The sequence below is a fragment of the Glycine soja genome, chromosome 8, assembly GCF_004193775.1.
Source record: "Glycine soja cultivar W05 chromosome 8, ASM419377v2, whole genome shotgun sequence".
NCBI lineage: Eukaryota > Viridiplantae > Streptophyta > Magnoliopsida > Fabales > Fabaceae > Glycine > Glycine soja.
In genome coordinates this window covers 40199576-40222899 of record NC_041009.1, presented here as the reverse complement: position 1 = coordinate 40222899, position 23324 = coordinate 40199576, and the positions used below count along the sequence as shown (strand labels likewise).

At 28.9% G+C, this 23324-nt stretch overlaps 1 protein-coding gene across 1 annotated transcript; it reads left to right on the top strand.

Annotated features, from left to right (window-relative positions):
- The first annotated feature begins 13004 nt into the window (after positions 1 to 13004).
- LOC114424178 (probable E3 ubiquitin-protein ligase ARI7) lies at positions 13005 to 22954 on the top strand. The gene is made up of 6 exons (XM_028391033.1): positions 13005 to 13043; positions 13483 to 13539; positions 13668 to 13758; positions 13953 to 14125; positions 20946 to 21003; positions 22878 to 22954. Exons 1-6 carry the CDS (start codon positions 13005 to 13007, stop codon positions 22952 to 22954), a joined length of 495 nt encoding a protein of 164 aa, XP_028246834.1.
- The last annotated feature ends 370 nt before the right edge of the window (positions 22955 to 23324 follow it).

The window sequence follows — 23324 nt, the reverse complement described above, 5'->3', positions numbered from 1 at the left end:
CTTGTTTTATTTACTCCTAGCTATATTATAAATTAAAATATTCCTTCCACATCTTAACGTTGATATTATCTCTTATCTTCTTTTAAACTTTATTCTTCTTATTTTATATTTCCATCTCTATATCAAAATTGAATTTCAATATCTTTTAAATAATCTGTCAATAAATAAAAGTTTCCTTATATAACAATTTAAGTTATTTATTCAGAAAATAATTTATACTTTTAAAATATTTATTTATTATAAATTTTAATTACATAAAAATACTTATCTTATTTAGTAAACATTTTATTTGAAGAGCTATGTAGTGTACAAACTAAAACACTAGTGGATAAGAGAGAAATGGATCAATAATTTAAGCCTAGCCTCATCAAACTAAAATGGATCAATAAATGCAGGCCTTGTGGGATCGGCCACCAACCCAAAAAAACTCTAACATTGAGTTTGATTAAGAGGATAAAATGAACATAAAGAGAATAAAAATATTTTTTTAAAATTATAGTAGAATATTATAGGAGGTATGAGATTTACATGATATCCATATTAATTCTTTTTTTTTTCTTAATTTTTCTCCCCCTCCCCTCAACCAATAACAGCTTTGCAAATAAGTGACTCTGAAATTACCATTATTTAATAAAATGTGGGTATTATAGGAACCAAGGAAGGGATAGATCTCTTCGGGGGGAAGGGCACATCATCTTTTGTTTCTATTATGAGAAAGGCGACAACTTTGGTGAAGATGACACGGAGTAAAAAAGAATTACACAAATTTGATTAGAACAGTTATTTTTTTTTTTGTTGGTTGAGTTCAATTAATTGATTATTCAACGAGTGGCCACTGGTCAGCAATAACAATACACATCGCATTGAATAAGGGTCGATCTAACAGTATAACTATAAAAGTTTATGTTTTAAATTCACTAAAAAAATATTTACAATTAGTATTTATAAAATAAAACAGACCTCATATTGATAAAAATATCACATTTGTTAGTAAAAAATTCAACGTATTTTAAGTAATTTTTTTTAAGAAAAATTCTTTAAGCATTATTTATCATTGGATCATGTTGCATTGAGTACATAAGATCCTAAAGACCAGGCATGGACGAATTTACTGTGCTCTTCTATAAGAAAAAAGGTCAGCTTGGAGAATTTGTGCTTTCCTTTTTTTTCTTTTATGACTCTATCTGCTTTACCAGAACAAGTAATTCTCGCTTTAGTCATGCTCAATTCTTTTATGCAATGGAAACAAGGAGAATAATTCCTTTTCATAAAAATCACTTTTTTTTATTTATTGTAAGAATTTTGTCGGCAAATCTTTAAATTTTTAATTTATGGCCAAGTTTTAAATTGTGAGTGCTGCAACCAAAAGCTGGCCCCTTGTGGGATTCCAAGTAGATATGATGACTAATGTGACCAGTAATTCATTGCAATGTTTAATTCAAGTAGTTTTTTTTTTTTTTTTTTAACTGCATGAAGATTATAACATTTCATTAAGAGGATGGCATTAATTAATACAATTAAGAATCTGCTTAAAATCCTGAAGACTAACATAAAACCGATAGTTAACGTAGTTAATCTTGAGAATCCAATAATTACCACAACACAGTATCATCATATATATATATATATATATGTGTGTGTGTGTGTATTATCTGTGTGCCAAAAAAAATATAAATATAATCCTAATGAACACAATATAATGAATATCCGTATCATCATAATGATTGAAATTCATTAAATGAATGCAAGGTCCCCAGTTATCTTAGAGCGACCTTAGTAAATGTGAGAAGGTGATCGGAATTGATGAGGTCACCCTTGATAAAGTTGTTCTATCTAAATCATCAAAATCTACCTAATAATAATCTGATAATGATATTAACTATATTTATAGATTAGTATTTTGCTCTCTCTTCAATCATGCATGTACATTTTAAAGCATTATAAAATTTATTTAATGGTTGAAGGGAGCGGTCAGAAGAAAAAAAATCGTGAGTTCAAATTTTTTTCACCAACAAAAAATTAACAAACTAATAATTAACATTTGTTAATAAAAAAAACAAATGATGTATATTTTCATTATGAGTTGCATTCAGAATAAGGATTTGCTTCAATCAAACAATAAGGAACGGTTCAATGTCCACGCTTTCTGGATAAGTTCATTGCAGCTTTTATATGCACGTCATGAACGTGGATCTGCTCCTCCATAAACGATGCATTGTTCTCGAGTGCACAAATTAGGTAATCTTGTGTGGAGGGTGGACCTGGTTAATGGTTATATGATGCATGTTTCTGTGGCCACAATGCACGATCTGTGTTTCACATTATTGATTCTACGGTTTTCATATATCTTTGTGTCTTTACAATATATGGAACACCCTTTTATCAATTTCTCACTTAAAGCAATAGATGGACATTTATACAACTTACTTGATCCATGTCTAAATTGAAAACATCCATAATATGTCTCTTTCTCCACGCTTCATTTTAGACCATAGAAAACCCCACATCGAAAGAGAACTTTGTTTGATCATAATAACATTGCGCAATATTTAAGGGCTTTTGGTGATTTTAGAGAATCACGATGCCAAGTGGCTTTTGGATCATGCTTCTAAAGGAGCGTGTTAGCCTTGGACCACATAAATTAACATGGTTGCACAATATGTGGTCGCGACTTGTAGTAACGGTTTGTATCATTTAATTCAGTAATTTATGATTTTTTTTATAAAAATTAATCATCATTTTTAGCATTTTCAGTTAAAGATACTTTGTATCAATATTATGATTAGAAAAAAAATAAAATGTGGTAACGACTTATTATAAGTTTCCTAGAGTATGACTTATTAGGAAAATTGAAATGGATACTCTTAAAATATTGTTTGCTATTTGCTAACAAATGAAGATCTTAGTAAAACGATTATCTTTTGAACTCCATGATATCATTGATTATTTAGTGAAAGATGAAATGATTTCGTGGGAAGAACCAATGATATATTCTATAAAAAAGTCAACCACAATTAATCACTATTAGAAAATAAACTTTTTCATCGATTATTAACTGATGTTGAAACTATCGACGCTAAAGTATCAATGTTAACATCAACTGTTTAAAAATTGATGTTGTTTTAGCAAAAAACAACATTGATTTTTATAAAAATTGATGTTGTTTTCTTCTCACCAACATCGGTTTTTAGAAAAAATCGATGTTGTTTTTTGGTTTTTTTAATATCCTATTTGTTTTTTTTAATTATTAACCTGTAATTAATTCATATCACAACTTATCATTTAAAGCTGTAAAAAAACACATAAAATTAGTCATGCACAAAAAGTTATAAATAAAGTATATTAATATATCATGCACCAAGAGTAGTTATAAACATTTATAAATAAAATATATCATAAATGTGTTCAACATGTTTCAATATTTCTCACAAAATATATCACGAAGACTTATAAACAAAAATTTATAAATTGATAATAGTAGAGTAGTAATGTACTTTAATTACAAACAAAGTCAAAATAAAACAAAGTTAGAAATTGTATTTGGGAACTCAAATTTCAGTAAGCAAATTTTGTGATTGTGCAAAATTTCTCCATCCATTTTCAATTTTCGCAGTTTTTCTATAATGATTATAAACTATCCTACATTTCGTAGTCTTTTCCTTTAGATGAATGAATCTTGCAGCTTTCATAAATGAGTATATGGTATTTAACACATCTTGAAATTAACATGAAATTCATATTAGATATGTATGTGATTTTAAAATTTGACATACAAAGGAGTGCTTAATTACTCACTAAACAATTACAAGTCACTTTGTACTCCTTATCGCTGCAAAGAGGGCGTGAGAGTGAGAAGGATAGTGCGAGAAGTAAGTGAGCAAGAGAGAGCGAGAGTACTAGAGATGAGTGAGAGTGAGAGATGATTTAGAATGAATAGAATAAAGGAAGAGACAAATTTAATTTAATTAACACAACATCGATTTTCCATGAGTTAATTAACATCGATTTTTAAAAAAATCGATGTTAATATCCGACGTTAACGAACTCACGTTATTGACGAATATACCACCATGTTTTATTAATATTGATTTTCTAAAAAATCGATATTAACATAATGATGTTATATCTATTCTTTCTACTAGTAAATGCTTGGGCATTTCATTATAGTTTAGATAACTACGTAAATATTTGTAAAAATTGTATTGATAATTGAGTTGTAAGCTTATCCAACTTTTGCACATATTTATAAGTGTCTAAAGGTGCTAGTACTGCGTAATTCAAATCAAACCTTAGTTAATACAACTTAAAAATGTCAGCAACAAACTGCGCAGTTGTTTTAATGAGCTAGGGAAATTCTCCATATGGATGTTCACATATAGATTAATAAATATATGTTCATGTGACGTGCGAACTTAATATTCTATTTTTGACCTAAAACATTTCTATTTTTGGTTAAAAGACAATCCTGTTTCTATCAACTTCTAATCAATGTATTATTCTGTTGCTGTTGCAGAGTATCATTCTGTTACATACAAGTGTCGATCGCATCATCCAGGATTTTGATAAGACGGCGGGAAAAAATGAAAGAAAAAATGTGGAGTTATCATTAAAGTTTATTTGAGAAAAATATTGGATTACTTTTTAAAAAGTCTTCTAGATTATAGAGTTTAGAAGTTAATTATGCACAATTATCTTAATTAAATATGTAAATAAATTTAAGTTAAACAAGTTTAAGAGTAAAGGATGAAGACAAAAAATGTCTTTAGATTAAAAAAAACTCTTATAAAGATATTTATATTAACTTTATTCTAAAGAAACAAACTCGAACTAATAATTTGTTAGATGCAAATTCTAACTTACTCTACTAGATGAATTCATTGGATTTTATTCCTCTGAAAATAAATAAAAAATTAATTTAAATGAATTAATAAATATATTTGAAGAGCAAAAAGTAAATTATGAAGATTAATTTTGACTCGACAGTTTAATTCTCACTCTTACAAATCTTCCGGTGTAATAAAAAATTCAAGGCTACATAATTCTTAAAAAAATACTTGTGTAAAGTCACATAGTCATTATTATAATTATAAGGCGTAATTTTATTTTTGGTCTCCAAAGTATCTCAATTGAGCAATTATGATCTCCTAATTTTTCAATTTTGCAAATTCAATCTTCAAAATATTTTAATTATGTAATTTTGATCTCTTCATTAATCTTACATTATAAATTTAACTTTTTTTTTTTCGTTACGCTAAATGATGACGTAATAGTCATGCCTACCACATATGCTTAACATATATCAAAACAAAACTATACCTCGAGAACTAAAAGTGTTATTACGTTGTGATAATATATATATATATATATATATATATATATATATATATATATATATATATATATATATATATATATATATATATATATATATATATATATATATATATATATCCCGGCAACACATTAACTATCATGTTACCGACAAATAACTCGAAACACATGTGAAGACACTAATAACCCAAAACACATACTAATAATGTAATTAGTACTTTAATTAGCCTTTTTCCTCTCTTAATCAATTCAAATCTTCTAAAAAAAAATTCAAACTATTATCTTTTCTTTTCATTACCTAGATTCTTGATATTCGTAATTGTTTATCCCTTTCATTTTATAATCTTTTATCCCTATTTCTAAAATAAATTTTGATAGTTTTTAAAGAAAAATTTAATTAAAAATAATCTTTTGTTTTATAAACTTGAAATACAATTCATATATTAAAAAATATTTATGTTTATTATGGATTTTAATTATAATATAAGCTATATATTAAAAAAATTATTTATTATAAATATAATTATATGAAGATAAACATTTATTTATATTATCTAATACACTAGTTATCATGTAAACAGAAAAACACCGTCTCAATTGAAAGATAGTTGGGTCTCTTAAACTGTCTTTTTTTTTCCCACTATTGCTATGAGTTTGATTCGCCACTATGGAAAAGCTTTTAAAGAGACAAAACAATATCCACAGTACTCAAAATTAAGAATTATTCTTTAACTTGAAAAAGTCCTTGGTGCAATCCAATATTTGTTGGATACGCTGGCATCCATCACATGTCTAATATTTTTTCATCCAAAAAAGCAGTGATGAATTTAAAGTTAAAATTTTAATTTATTTTATATATCTTTTTCTATATTTTTATACTCTTTTATTATTACATTATTTATTATTGCTTTTACTTTTTTATATATAATTTATTTTCTGTTCTACACTCATCTCAAAAGCCAACGATTAGGTGTAAAACTTATTATTATAAATTTAATGCTCACGAAAGCTATGGATGTGGTATAACTATCTGCAGGATATTATGCTACCATATTTCCCGCAAATGGATTGAAAATCATTGAATTTAATAAATGGGATGTATTGAGTGTTAATAGGAGTATATTAATTATTAGCTGTTAAAAAAATATGAGTATATTATTAAATATACTGAATTAATTTAACAATAAATATTCAATATTCTTTTTTTGTATTTTTATCATATAGCCATGCATGTGAATACAAAAGAAGTTAATAAATTAATCACTATCATTATGCTTCACTTGTTTTCCCTCATTTATGCTTTCTAAATTTACTGCATTGTGCAAGTTTATTTTTTTCAAGAGATAATACTTTTTACCGAGATAATTTTGTTCGACTCAAATATTAGAACAATTATAAATTACAAATTTTTCCTTTTAAATATTTAATATGAATGCATATTAAATTCGATAACAATAATTAAGAAGTTACATTCTGTTTGAAAGCAAATATAAGTGAATGGAAATAATTTATCTATGGCATCGGATAAAAAATTCAAATAATCAAGAAATACTTTAGTACGAAGTTATGTGGGCCAGGGAAACTGAATCTCCATTAAATGGATGCTGTAGTGCAAGCCAGGGAGAAGTTAGTGAGAAAAAAAAATCAAACATATATATATATATATATATATATATATATATATATATATATATATATATATATATATATATATATCCCTATAAAACGTAGCCGTGAATTTGTTTAGGAATATTAATAAATCTTTGTACTAACAAAATAAAAATTGTATGAATGATTGCATGAATATTTCTTCAAACTTGTTTTTCTCATTTGTTTTACCACAATTTAATACCAAACCAATCCTTATTTATTTTCACTCGTGCCAGATTATATAGGCATGGACCACAAAAGGTTTTTTTTTGTCTTAGGTGTAGAGATTCGAGGTCTAGGGTTTAGATAATGATCAGAGCATTGCTAATATTTTACAATTTTTATAAATAATCAGAATAAAAGTAGCATAAAGTTTGCGAAGGTTCCCACATTAGTACTTTGAAGCCGATAATGTATAGCTTAGTTCTTAATGTGCAGGCTAATGATCGATCACTGTTTCAACTGAAGAAAAAAATCCGATCCTTTAATACAAGAAAAATGTTAATGAGTAATTTAAAGACATTGATTAAAGAATTTAAAATAAAAATATTTTTATTGAAATATAAAAATTAAAATTGAGTTATTCATGATTTTTTTACACTTTTTTTTATAATTTATATAATAAATATATTTTTTACTTTAATTCTTTAATCAATGTTCAAAGGACACTAACTAACAAGAATCTTAATATAAAATGTGTGCTTCCTTTAGGAAACCAAAACGGTCAAGATCTCATGCATCTTTATCAGATCATCAACTGAATAATCAAAAGACTCATTCTTAAATGTCACTATTTCTCACTAATCACACTCATGATGACCCTACCACCACATGCTAAAGAGTTATCGATCAACTTTTTTTTTTTTTTTTATTCTTTGCTGCAATCAATTTTTTATGTGAGTGTGTTTGGTTTAATGTTGACAATCATATATGATTTTTAATAATATTTTTTGAGTTAATACTTAGTAAAAAATATTTTTAAAAGTTTTTTATAATATTTAAAAAATATCATCAAATTTAAATAAATATTATTACTATATTTTTATGATGTTTTATCGAATATTATATATATAATCCATGTAATGTCTTTCACAACAGAAAGAGAGTCACCGCATGCATAGGGTAAGGATGGTCCATCGTCTTTAAAAACCTTTAGCAACGTGTTTCTTTTCTTTTTTTGGGTTAAATTACTTTTTTCATCCTTTATTTATTATTTTTAATTAATTTAGTTCTCTAATTTTTAAAATCGATTCAATTTAATTTTTTAATTTTTTTTGTTTATTTTGATCTTCTGATATTTAAAATTGATTCACTTTTTTTTCGGAAAATAAAATGTGAATTTTTATAATTTAGATTGAATGATCAAATTTAATCGATTTAAAAAATTAAAGTTACAAATTGAATCAGAAAAACTACAAAATTAAATTAAATCTAAAAAACAAATTAAATGACTAAAAAAACTACTTAATTTAACTTTTTATTCTACAGTATACGGATCATGATATATATCAACAGTAGAAGAATTAACAGCCTCTCTCTCTCTATATATATGCTAAAAGAAATGCAGAAATTTCATGAGGATGCTCCTTAATCCAAACTTTTTCATCTAGCAAATTAAAAGCCAACTGTGCAAGTGTTGTAGTGTGAGCTGTATTTGCACTACGACGAAACAAAAGAAGGTTCTAAGTTCTAACTCTGTATGGCTGTTGTTGTGATTCTACAAACATGAATTAAATCAGCTTTTTTTTTTAAGAGTTTAATTAAATTAGCTAAAAAAGTGAGAAGTGTTCTGTTTCGCAAAAAATTAAAACATGTCAGATCCTCACATTTTTATTTCTTTCCCCCTACCGTTTTTTCTCTACTAAACCGTACATACTATATTCTCTACTAATTCTTCTACTTACCTCTCCCTATTTCCCACCTTTCTCGATAACCAAAGTGAAGATCATTTTTACTTCTTTTTTTTTTTTTTGACAAAATATATTTATAAACTTAATAGACGTTTAAAGTTATCAGCCACATAATTTGAAACTTTACCGAATGCTTTTATTTTTTTCAGCAGATCATGGCAATCCAACATCTGCTACAACGATATATAATGATGAAAACAAAAGAAAATTTCATCCACCACACATAAAGTACGTGCATTATGATTTTGCGGGCACTAATTCGCGCACGAGAAACATAATTGATGAGTGACCATTTCAAAAAGAAAAAAAAAGGAAAAGAAAAAGAAAAAAAGTAGATAGAGACGAGAGGGATTCTTTGCTCCTTGCTAAACTATATCCCGACACCAGGAGATAATATATAATCTGTTATTCAGTTTAACCAAATTGTGTTAACTCTAAAAAAAACACTAAAATGTGTTAATATTTTAAAAGTTATTTTAATTTTATCGATATTTATTTAAATTATCATGTATGATAATATTATTAACTATTATATTATCAATCAATTAAAAGGAATTCAATATTTTAATTAATAACAAAATCAAATGTATTCAGAAGAATTAAGAATATTTTGTTAATATTTCTCTTTATATATAATATAATTGCCATTATCATAAACAAGATAAAAAATTAATAATTACCTTCACTTACATTCAAATTCAAGTTTTGAATTCAAACAATCTGAATAAAAAAAATTATTTAGATGAGAGATTCTATTAATAATAACTAATCAGATTTTCTTTCTAACATATAACATAATTTACAAATAATTTTATTCTGTACTTATCAAAATTAATAGGTAATTTTTGCTTATACCATAATGACGAAAGATATTCAAAATCAAGGTTAGAATATAAAATTCCATTTAAAATTTCTTTTAGTATTAGTGTTTTTTCATTATTTAAAAGTAGTTCATTAAAGTTTTTTCGTGATAAAAAATGTCATTTAAAAGCTTTTTCATTATTTTTCAATGTTAAAATCTCCCTAAATGCCATGTCAGCCATAAATAGTCAACCCTACTGGATGATATTGTTTTATCCTGCTCTCTGATTTGTCAACAATCAAAATTATACGAACATGCATATTTTAAATAATTTGGCTTCTAATTTCTCACCGACATTAATTTCTATTTTTAGTATATACCTTAAATATAATAGTGTTTGATTTTAGTTTCTGTAATTTGCTTTTTGAATTTTGGTCTATACAACTTGTTATAAGTTTCTGTTTTCGATCACTGTAAATTTACTGTTAGCAACATGTTCTACATTCTAAAAAAATATAATATTTTTTTTATATCTTTACAAAATATAGCAATATTTACTTTAAATTAGACCCTATAAGTTTATATATATTTTTATTTTTAGTCCTTAGTTATTATCCCTATAAAATACAATAATCTCCATTTAGTCTCTATATGGTGGTAATCAAAATAAGTATTGATGAATATTACAAAAATAGAAGAAAAAATTAAACTACATTTTTTTACAGGATTAAAACAAAACTTACATATTTTCAAGAAGAAAAAAAATCTATATTTACACCTTTTGACATCATATATATATATATATATATATATATATATAGAGAGAGAGAGAGAGAGAGAGAGAGAGAGAGAGAGAGAGAGAGAGAGAGAGAGAGAGAGAGAGAGAGAGAGAGAGAGAGAGAGAGAGAGAGAGAGAGAGAGAGAGAGAGAGAGAGAGAGAGAGAGAGAGAGAGAGAGAGAGAGAGAGAGAGAGAGAGAGAGAGAGAGAAGAAAAAAAAATCTATATTTACAACCTCCACCAATATTGCTAAACCATAAAGCCATATATATGAAGAGGCACGTGCTACGTATTTTGTTTACGTTGTGGACCTCACATTTTTATTGTCATGAGCTGGTTTAATTTTGGGTTGTTGAAAACTTGAATTCCACTAGGAATATATCACAATGAATCATGAATTATGGGTTGTGACAGTATCAACAGACTACCTACAAAAAGGTAAGTACATTAATGGAACTCTACCCTTCATTCGATCAAACCATGCAATTGATGACATTCTAGTAAATGTCTACTGCTTTCAGTTTTCATTCAAATTTATTCTTATAAAAAGGATTTAGATTCTCTATTATTGTTTCCGAGTAACAAGATATGATCACGTAATTAAAAAGAGATTATATTTTCTCTCTTAACATGATGATCATATCATATTACTCAGTAATAAAATAGCATTCAAATCATTCTATATATAGAAACTTTATTCAGTTATTAAATATATGAAAATGCCTCTGGTTACCAAACTCTTACGCAAGCAGTTAAGTAAACTTTTAATAAGCATAAAAAAGTTAAGTGAAATTTTAATTAATGAAAACACATTTATATATGTAACGTGATTACGTTAATGGAAGTCTACCCTTCATTCAGTTCATTGTCTTAAGAGGTAATCTTAAATCTTTTTTTTTTTTTTGAAAGAATGCTCTTTAATCTATTAAAGATATATTTTGAAACTTACTAATTAAAAGGTGTACCAAGGTAGTCAATAAATTAAACATCTAAAGCACTTCATTAATACTTCTAATTATTTCAATAATAAATATTAATGTGTATATTTTTCGTATAAAAAGTACTACCTCTATCTGTTTCTTTATATTTGTCACTTTAAATTAAAAAAAGATAATTTTCATTTTAAAAATTAATGATAGCATTAATTATTAATTTTTAAACTAATGGAAGATTTTATAATGAGGAAAAAATGAAAAAAAGAAATCAAGAATATATTGAAATGTTTTCAAAATTATTGAGATATAAACTCTTAATTGCTTAATATTTGTGTACGGAAACCTTGAATCACAAATAAAGAAACGAAATTAATTTTTTTTATCAAATAATTTATATTTTTATTTCTTTAAACTCCGTCTTAACGGCATTTATATATATTTAGTTGATTTCAACAACTAAAAACTGTACACTAAATATGCTCATTCTAATTAATGAAAAATGCTGTTCATTTTTCAGAGAATGATATACAGTTTTATTAGTTTAGTTTAATATTAAAAATAAAAAACAAAAATAATGGTTTTTTCATCATTTCACTACTAAAAAATAAGATTTAGCATTGTTAAATTAGCACCGATTTTGACAAAAATCGATATTACAAAATGCGCGATAACATTTTTGATAATAATATGTCATCGTTAACATCGATTTTTTTTTAAAAAAACTGATATTTTCACTACTTATTTAACATTGATTTTTAAAAAATCAATGTTAAGATTCTCATTTCAACATCAATTTTTGATGTTGTGCGTACTCACTCAACATCGATTTTTAAAAAATGATGTTGGTGACATGCTAATCTTTCTCTCTTTTATTTTTTCTTTTTTGTTTCTCACATTGATTGAAGCCACCACTGATTGACCTTCTCTGACTTCTCCTTTCAAACCCACCTCGACAACCATGAGAACCAATTAATGCAGTTGACGTCCTTCATCTCCTCCCCGACCTTTATCGAATGCGACCTTTATTGGTGATGATGTTTGTTTTCCAGAAATGAGATCCACGACAACAACAATGTTTTTTTTCCAGATTTAAGATCCATTCTCGCCTGCGTGCCTCCTCTCCTGCCTCAGCGTTGCCAGCAACTCCAATCGCACCTATGACCATCTGCAACCTTGTTATAAACCCTTCACTCACTCACTCTTCTTTGTAAATGTCTATCACTCTTCATAAATAGAGAAAGAGAAAGAGAGAGGAAAACATTGTTTTCACTGACCAGTTATCTTCATCTCTCTCTCTCGATTCTTCAAAACCCTACTTCGATCAGAAACCTAAACTTTCACTTGCGTTTGTCAATGGAGCTTTGTTCTTGTTGATGCCTCTCCAATCCTTCAGTTTCTGAAACTTGCAATCTTTCTTATTGTCTTTTTTTTTTAAATTTTTCTTTGGATGCAGGCATTTTAAACTCTTGTTTTTGTTCATTAATTGAATCTATTTTGTTTTTTTATTGCATTTTTCTTTTTTTATTTTACATGAAATGTGTGTGTGCGCGTGTGTGTGTGTGTGTTTGTCTTACAACGTTGATAGCCAGAAATTGGCCATGCTTTTCGAACAAGTCAGAACCGTTGAAATTGCTGAGGTCAGAAACAAAGAGAGAGAGACTCTTTACCTTCTCATGTTTCAATTTTAATTTAGTTCCAACTGAATAACCTACGAGTCTATTGGTTGTTGCATTGCATGAGACAAAACAAAGATGGAGGTTGAGGATTCCATACAGAGAGTCACAACACAATCTTTGGGTCAGCGTTAAGCTACATTGCCTTGAGAATTCTTGGAGAAGGGCCTGAAGATGGTGAAGATAGGGCAATGGCTAGAGGCAGAAAATGGATCCTCGACCACGGTGGTTTGGAAGCTATTCCATCCTGGGGAAAGTTCTAGGTCATGGTTTTAAATATTTAAAAATTATATTTATGGTTTTATAGATTTATTTTGGAATTGTTTGTGCTTGTTTGAGAGTGAAAATATGGATTGATGTGACATCATAATTTTATTCTTCAATACAAAATGTTGTTCTCCAGAGGAATATTGTGGGTTTGTTGGAGAAGCCAGTTTTCCCGAATTCTAATACTAGAAAGGTGAGACATGGTTGTTTGGGCTTTAAAATAGGTCTACTAATGTTGAATTTTCTTGTCTTATGATGCTTGGACTTCATTTAATCTTCACTAATTGAATTATCTCATAATTTCTTCTCTCTTGTGGTCAGCTTACTTGTGGCATCTGTTTTGGAACGTATCCTTGTGCACAAGTTGAATCTGTTGCTTGTGATCACCCTTACTGCTATTCATGTTGGGCAGGTATTACTTGTGTGTCATCCTTCTATTCTTTGGTGGCTACAAATACTATCTGGAATCGTTAATAAATCAAGGCTTGCTCTTTTGCTTTTTTTCTTCTTCTTTGGTTATAGTGCCAATACATGCATCATTTAATATTATTTCCTTATTTTGTTAAATCATGTTCTTATGTTCTTATATACTTTGTGACATGCTAGGACATATTGGCACATCAACTAATGATAGTCTGGGATGTTTGGTGTTGAGATGTCCTAATCCCACTTGTGGTGCTGCTAATGGTCAAGATATGATTAACCTTTTAGCATCTGATGAAGATAAAGAGAAGTATGACTATTACCTTCTCAAATCTTATATTGAAGACAACAAGAAGGTATGTGGTAGACGCTATTTTGAAAAATAGTGTTGAATATGAAAACATGAACTGGTACAAAATATATATTGACATTTGTAGATACTATTTTCTTACCTGTATTCCTTTGGGACATTTTATTTAGTGTTTGTTGTGATGTACTGATTGTCCCTTTTTTAGTTGCCATAAGAAATTATAATATTTGATGCCTAATTTATGTCAAGGTCAATGAGTTGCTGACTATTTTTGAATGGCTCTAACTTTGCCTTCTTATATGGTCTATACACCAGAATTTGTCTTCAACTGAATCTTGATAAACAGCTTACACCAAGGCTTATATAACTTAATTACACAACACTAAAGATGAGCAAAATTATACAACACTATTCAAATATACCAATACTCCTGGTGTTTAATTATATAAAGATGTATTTATTCATGTTATGAAACTAAACACAAATTCAATTATGAAATAGGACACAAGAATTAAGGAGGTAAAAATGATTGGGATTTTTTTTTCTATTTCTGCCAATTTGTCCTCAACTGTACTTGAGAACAGAGCATAAGAACAAATTTTGGACATCAAACTTGGACAGCTTGGTTACCTACTGATGTAGCTCCATGTGGAGCATGTAGGCCTTGGATCTTCTTCATCAATGGAGTCTTTTGCTTCTTGAAGATCAATGACAGCGGAATGGAGAAGGAGGAAAGGTTATTGGAGACGTCACTTCAAGGAGAAGATGATTCAAGAACAAGCTCACCACCACAGGAAGCCATGGATAAGAGCTTGAAGGTAGGAGAAGATGAGTGAAAGGAGAAAGAGAGAAGGAGCACGAAATTTTATGCCTCAAATGAGGTCTGAACTTTGAAGTAATTCTCAAATGATTAAAGTTGAAAAATATGCACACACATGACCTCTATTTATAGCCTAAGTGTCACACAAAATTGGAGGGAAATTTGAATTCTATTTAAATTTCACTTGAATTTGAATTTGAATTTGTGGAGCCAAATTTGGAGCCAAAATTTCACTAATTATGATTAGTGAATTTTAGCTATGGTTCAACCCACTAATCCAAGATCAAGTCCAAGATTCTCCACTAAGTGTGACTATATGATGTGGCAATGAGGTGTAGCAAGCAAATGCTCACCTCCCCCTTAGGATGATCCAAAATTTAATTGGATTGGGCTTCTTCCAATTCAATTAAATTTCTCTCTAACACACACACATCAAATAGTGCACTTAATGCATGTAAAATTACAAAATTATCCATAATACAAAAACTAGTCTATGTGCCCTAAAATACAAGGGCTGAAAAATCTTACATTACTAGGATACCCTCCCTACACTATGGAGCCATAAATACAAGGCCTAAAAATAATAAAATCTTAATCTAATATGTACAAAGATAAGTGGGCTCATACTTAGCCCATGGGCCCAAAATCTATCCTAAGACTCATGAGAACCCTAGGGTCTTCTCTTGCATCTCTGGCCCAATCTTCTTGGAGTCTCCTAGCCATGACTCTAGTGATGAGTCCCCTCATTGGAAGGATTGCATCACCTACTATTTGTAAGATAAAAGTATGTGAAAAATATCTCACAATATCAATTCATCTTAGAGTCTTAGACTAGTGTATTGTCAAACAATGCCTACGTGTTAGGTTAGGTGCGTGTGATTTGAGTTGAAAAATGGACACCATATATATAAAGCTAAGTGTACAGTATTGTATCATATTGAATGAGATAACAAATTGAACCTTTTTAAACCCTCTTTCTAAGTTGAGAATAACTTTAAGCCGCAAATTAAGCTCTAGGTATGAAAGGAGAAAAAGGTGCGGATGTTTAGCCAGAAACTTAGTTGAATGATTGAAACTAGCATATATTGTGCATGTTTAGTCAGAAAAGCTATAACTACATTTTGAAGAGTTTAAGATTTGTTGGGTGTGGATGTCTTTTTGTGATGAAACTCTTCAGAATGAAGTTTCCCGTTTCCACATTTCATATGGGTCTTGAAAGGTTGAAGTTCAAATCAATATTAGGGTCAATCCATGCGCCCGCGGGCACCAAAAGAAGCCAATATACACATGGTGATTTTGATTTTGATGAGTGAGCTAGAGAATAAGTCATTCAACGTTTGCCCTACATCAATGATAACATCATATATGTGAAATGTTAAAAATTATTCTATCATAAATTCATAAATAATAATAATAAAAATATTCAATCATAAACTATAGGTGGTGTTAATTTAGAGAACTTTAGCTATTGATTCAATTATGATTGTAAAAATTCTCCTTTGCTGACATCAAAGTCAACTAGTTTATGAATCCATGCTTTTGCATCTTGAACTTGAAGGAAGTGTTTGTGTCAAATAGTTTCAACATGGAAGGATACGTCTTGGCTTTGGGAATCCTGACTAGGCAAGGACTCATCCAGTGGCTACCTCTACTGCTCCAACAACTTTGGCTCTCCTTAGAGTAGGTGCCATTTGTGTTGGTAAAACTGTCATGGATGAAATGACTTACAGGTTTGGTTTTCTTTGCTCATGTTTTTCACTCATTCTAAAGAACCATTGGTTTTTATTATAGTCCTAAGCATTGTTTTTAAGTTGCTAGGCACCATCTCTATGACTAAATGAAATTTCATGTGAATAGAGTGATAATATATTTCTGTGATCATTGTCATGTAAATTGTGGCTTGTTAGGCTAAATCTTAGAGTTAGAAGTAATAATATAACTTTCAGTTAGTCAATAGATTATATAGAAAGAGCAAGGCTACGCTGGAATATGGTGATGACAAAAATACATTTTGTATATTATACATACTCCAAAAAATTTCATTCTCAATGTTTAGTTTCTGGGGATTTGTCCCCTCCCTCTCCCCTAATGTTTTTCATAAACACCAATATTTTTATTGCACAGTAGAATTAAAGGTATATGTTTTATTCTTGTAGAGTCACTACATTGTTTGATCCAACTTAAGAGTACGATGGAAGAAATTAATCAGAGCCATTCTGCAATTATTTTGCTCCCTGGAAGTGGAGATTACCATGATTTGTAAGTTTCAATTTTTTACTTTTCAAAAACCGATGTTGTATACGACTTTCAACATCGGTTTTTTAGAACCGATATAGAAAGCGCTTGAGAAAAAAACAACATCACTTTTTAAAACATGTTGGTTTTTCATGTTTTTACAATTTTTTTTATTTCTTATAATACAACATCGATTTTTAATAAAACTGATGTTGTGTAGTGTATTTTAACATCAATTTTTATAACCGATGTTAATATTGATACCTTTAACGTCGATAGTTTCAACATCGGTTATAAACCAATATTAAAAGTCCTTAATAATGGATGTTAAAAGTTTATTTTCTAATAATATTTCCTTTAATTGGCCAACGAATATTCTTCATTTCTTGCACGATTTGCATGCTTTTTTTTATTGTTATTATAATATCAATATTTTTCTCTTCTTGTTGATGATCTCAAGTCTACTCTCCATGGTTGTTTGGAGTTCAATGATAAATATTATGTCTCTTTGTAATTAAATAGTATATGATAATGTCATAAACTCCATGTGAGTTTTATTAGCTAGGAGGCAAACTAATCAATTGTTCATACACTAGTTAGGGTATCTAAATTTTTTTGCTAGCAACCACATCTTTGATTATATTTTTTTTTATTTCATCTTATTATTGCTGAAATGAATTAACTTTGCTTTCTGTCAAACAAAAATATAAATCTTTTTCTTTAATTTTTTTAGAATGGAGACTAGTATGATAGCTGATTTTTTTTTTTATGTATGTATAAATTAAAATTAATAAAAAGTGTCAATTGATTCTACTAATATTATCGATCTATAGGGCGTATGGATAAAAAAAATGAGTATCCCAATGAATAATATTAGAATTTAATAGACTAAAACCTCACAATTATAATATTTGGAGAATTAAAAATTTAATAAAGTTAATTTTTTTTTTGGTATGTATGCAAAGTTCATATGGTTCATATATATATATATATATATATATATATATATATATATATATATATAATATTATTTGATACCATTTTTTGACCTGTGCGTGAATATTGATTAGCAACAAAAATAATGTGTCTCAAGATATTCTGTCAAATAATATAAAATTAAAGTCATTTCCGACACAAAATTAAACCTGTACTACTAATTAGCATTTGCATTCTTCTTGAAAACAAAGAACCTGTTTTGTACATTTTCTGGGCAAATACATTTACAAATGGTAAAAAAAACTTTATAAAAAAATGGGAAAGAAGATAAACTATTTTTCTTTTAGAAAAAAACTTCTAGTAATTAAATTAAGCTAATTAATGAAATTCGATAACTATTATCTTAACCAGAAAGTTTCTATTAATTATAACACTTACTAATGCATTACAACCATAATTTTTATTTATTAATTCTTTAATATTCTTTTATGTGTTGAGCTTGCCGTTAAGCTAGTTTAGGATAAGAAGTTTAATGAAATATTTAAGTCATAAAACTCTATTACCTAATAAATAAGCGTCCTATTTATTTTTCATAAGCAAAAAATAATAAATAGATAAAAAAGAATAATAATTTTACAAAGTAAAATCATGATATATAAATCAGAGTGATTGTATATTTGGTTTGTATTGGTTTGAGTAAAGACAACAGTAAGCCTAAGACATCACCATGCATGTAGTTAGCTAGCTAAGACTTAGGATTGTGTTCATGTACTTAGTTCAAGGCCACTCATTTAATTGTGACACCAACGTAAGTAAATTAGACAAATTTAACTATGACAGCCTTTTTTGTTGTTTTTGTACTGGTTCAGTGATTGGCCACTGGCATGAACAATTTTTCTGTGGTCATATATAAGAAAAGGTTGCTTGTTATAGAATACTATGTGCTTTCCTTTTCTATCTTTTGTGACTCTCTGCTTTAGCTTTACTACGGAAATTCTTTTTCTGCAACAGCTAACCCTTCTGCTGAGTTAAAAAATGTCGTGATTTATTGCGTTTGTACCATGGAAACAAGGAAAATAATTCCAACTTTCACTTTTTTCATTTTATTTATTGTAATGGCTTTGTCGGTAAAACTTTAATTTTTCAGCTTTTTCTTTCAAGCTTTTAATTCTGAGTGCATCTTCTCATCAATTAACCCAATTGAACTTAGAATCCAATATATACTCAGCAACTAATATTAACGAAAAATTACGACTCTAATTGGGTATGAACATAAAGAAATCTCCTAAATGTATGGTTACAATGAGTTAGTCATTGAGAGTATAAAGTTGACTTCGTAGTGAAAAAAAAAATATAGAAGGTCGTACGTTTGAATTATTGATTCTTACTAATAAAAAATTGACAACTAATAATTAATATTGACAAATAAGAAAATAATGAACTAGCCATTATTTAAGATCTTCCCATACTTATTCCAACAATAAAACATCAACAAGGTCCTCAGTTAGTTTATAGCAACCTTAGTAAATGTAAGGAAGGTGATTGAAATTGAGGTCACCCTCAATAGAGAAACAGTTGTTCAACCTAACTCTATATACTTTCTGAGCAGCATTCCCTTCCAAGCTTTCTTCAATTATGTTGATACATTCAGATAAAGAATACGAAGAAACAAATCAAGTTGGCCCTGCTTTGTGAACGGACAAGTTACATTCAGTTCAACCAACTTGTTCAAAGTTCTATCTTTTCTTTTACTTTCAAACATTTTTCATGATTTTATATGAACTTGTAGCTTTCAAGTAACGTGGGACATATAATAATGCACACCATTGGCCTCAATTGGTTCCACCCAAAGGGAAAACAAAAGGATTATTCTCAAGTACTGCACCACTTTAAAATTAAGTTATTTGTGCGTACTGTGGACCTGATCATTATGATATATATCAGTTTCTGTGGCCAGTAGTCACAATATTTAGTTTCGCATTACTAATCCCCCATATTTCATATATCTTCACCATATATATATGAATTGCTATTTTTTTCACATTTGGACTCAATCCTTTTACTTACATAGTGTGTTTTTTTATAGAAAAAACCGTTAACATCAGATTTGTGTTTTCAACATAAAAAGTAACCAGGAAGAATGTAAAATAATCCGTTAGCGGAGTTTCATTTTTTATTTCATTTGATACAGAAAAGTTTGGATAAGTTGAATTTTCGAAATTCACCAAAGTCAAGATATATGTCTTGAAGTTCAACGATCACTTGTAAATACTTATATAAATGATTCACTTACAAATCTTTACATGAATATCAAGTTTTAAACTCACCTTTTTTTTTAGATATGAATTCAATTCTTATCGATTAGATTAATTATTATTAAAAATAGAGTTTTAATTCAAACAAATTATTTTTTAATTAAAAATAATTACTTTGATTACTAATTTGGTTCTTACACAAGCTAGCACAATCTTTACATTTTAATTTTATTCTTAAAAGACTATTTATTTTAGTTCCTACAGTTTTATACGTTAGGGTCTAAAACAGATTATAAAAATAAACGTGTAGAAACTAAAATGAATAATTTTAAGTGTATAGACTAAAATATGAAAATTGTTTCAAATCGATCTTTATTTAATGTATTAAACTCGTGAGCCTCTTATATATATATATATTTCTCCTTTACAAACGTGAAACATATTCTTAAAACTTCGATGAATAACACATATTAATGCATGCAACTAACTTACCTAAATTGAAAATCTTGCCTACCCGCCATAATATCTCCGTCTCTTTCTTCCTACAGCATTTGAAACAATGGAAAACCCAACGTCGAAAGAGAACTTGATTTTATCTTAACATTGTGCATTATTTACAGGATTTGAGTGAATCTGAGAATAACAGTGTAAAATGGCTTTTGGGTCATGCAGCTAAAGGCATGTGTCATTTTCGCATTGGACCACTTAACATGCCTGAACAAAGATCTTTTTACTTTTTAGGATAACGCAACACGTAAGTTAGTTTTCCATGACAAAAAGGGGATATAGAATTTAATTTCTTAAAAATCTTAATTGAATGCTTAGCTAGCAGTTATTATTATTTTTTTCTTTCAAAGAAACTATTATTGATCGATTCCCACTTTCCTCCAGCGCCACTAAGACCTTTGTCTTCCGTTCCCACATGCTATCATCCAGAACATAGTGAAAAAGAAAATCATGTTGTTTTAGGCATGCATGATCAATGATTATTGATATATATCCTGTATATCATGGCCAACAATAATTGTTTGGGCATGCTTTACGTAAGTACTATATATGATATTGATACTACAATAAGCGTCTTAATTAAGCTTATCCAGATTTTTGGTCATGGTTTAATCTGAGTGTTTAGACAAATTAAGTCGCGTGGAAAAGAATGATAAATGATATAATTCAGAGTTTCAAACCATGATAAGTACAACTTAAAAACGGATGCAGCGACCAGCCAAGTTATCTTCAATGTGGGGAATTCTCTATGTGGTCCTTCAAAATATATACCTGCTCATGTGGCGTACAAACACTTTCTTTTCTTGGTTAAAAGACAACCCATTGCTATCAACGTCATTAACAGTTGTGCGTCGGTGCCTGCTCACTAATGATATGCTTTAGTTTATGCATTTTTTTTTCCCTTGGATAAGAGATATGAGTGTCTCCCAATTCACAGGGGTCACAAATTAATTTCACTCACGATATGTGACTACCGTTAATCTAAGAGAATTTTGCATATAGAAAAATTTGACACTACTAAAAAAACAAGCTTCAACAATGGTGTGATTCGATGACAATTTTATCAAAATCGTCATCATTAAAAATCTATTGATACTTTTGTAAATATTAGTAAAATTACGATGACAGTTTTTTAAAAAACGACGTTGAAGTTGGAAATCAAAGATGTTTCTTGGGAGAACCGATGTTGAAATCACTCATTCAAACCGTCTTTGATAGCCAAGTGTTTTGACTGTGTTTACTCACTTATACTCATTAGGACCTTTCCTTTTCCCATTTCTTTGTGTGTCATCTGGGAGGTGGGGGAGCACGGGATCAATTCCATGAGGAGGTACTAGGGGGACAATGAGTTGCAACTCTTGCGAGTCAGCGTCTACTACAATTAAGTGAGTTGCGGAAGGTTTGTGCCGAGGGTGATGCTCATGGATTTGGAGCCAATGACCATGGATAATGATAGATCTAGTCCCATGGTAAGATTTTCTAGCCTGATAACTTTGTCTTCCTCCAATCCGGTGCCAGAAACAACTAGGCCAAAGGTCACTACACCAAAGGTGCTGAGTTGATTGGCTCTATTCTCGATCTTGCGTTTCTGCTATTATTATTTTAATATGTGTGGTTATAATGGAAAATGCTTCAGTTATCCTAGTTTGTGATTTATGCTCTTATTGTTATATATTTGAGACATATAATTTCATTTTCACCACTCCAAGGATTAGTTGCTATATGTGTTTTTTGATTGACAAGGCACATGCTCTCAAGGTGTTTGAAGTATAATATTCCCTAGGATTATAATTTGGGAGTGAACTATGTAGACTTATTGTTTGTGATGAGTTGCATCCTTATTATTTGTTGGGTAGTATTACTATTGCCTATGCTCATTTCAATTGAAATGGAGTTTGTAATTTGATGCCCCCTAATCCACATATAGCCATAACATAGTTTCAATTTGAGAAATAAATAGGAAATTCTTTCTTTCCATATGAACAACTAGTATTTAAATGTGGAGGAGCTAAAATTTTAATTTTCAATTTGTACATTATTGACAGGGAGAGTGTTGAAGCTGGCAAGTAATGTGGACCTTACTGATGAATCTCAATCCACCTTGGTTGATCCTTTGAAGTAATCTTCTACTTCCTTTTCAATCTATGGTTTCATAATTTTCTTAGAACTTGCTTGATTTATGTTTGCAAGACCATTTGAGTGGACAATGGATTTAAAAAAAACAAGGTTGTGGAAGCCCCCTAGATACACATACACACAGGTTGATGAAGTATTTGCTGCAAAAAAGCCTAGGTTCAAAATTTCATCTTGAAAGTAAAATGCAAAGGTTATTATGTTTTTGCCCAATTTATGACTCATTTAGTTTATTGAGTTGGAAAACTAGTAATCTGAAGAATCTATCAATTTTTTCAACATTGGAGGCTACATGACAACAACGAAATTCATGGTTTGCTTCATAGTCTATATGTTTGCTTAATCCTATAGTTAAGTTT

Coding starts and splice junctions, on each gene's coding strand:
- LOC114424178 (XM_028391033.1), top strand. CDS start 13,005: ATGCTTTTCGAACAAGTCAGAACCGTTGAAATTGCTGAG. Junction 13,044..13,482: donor GAACCGTTGAAATTGCTGAG/GTCAGAAACAAA, acceptor GTTGTTCTCCAG/AGGAATATTGTGGGTTTGTT. Junction 14,126..20,945: donor ATATTGAAGACAACAAGAAG/GTATGTGGTAGA, acceptor CATTATTTACAG/GATTTGAGTGAATCTGAGAA.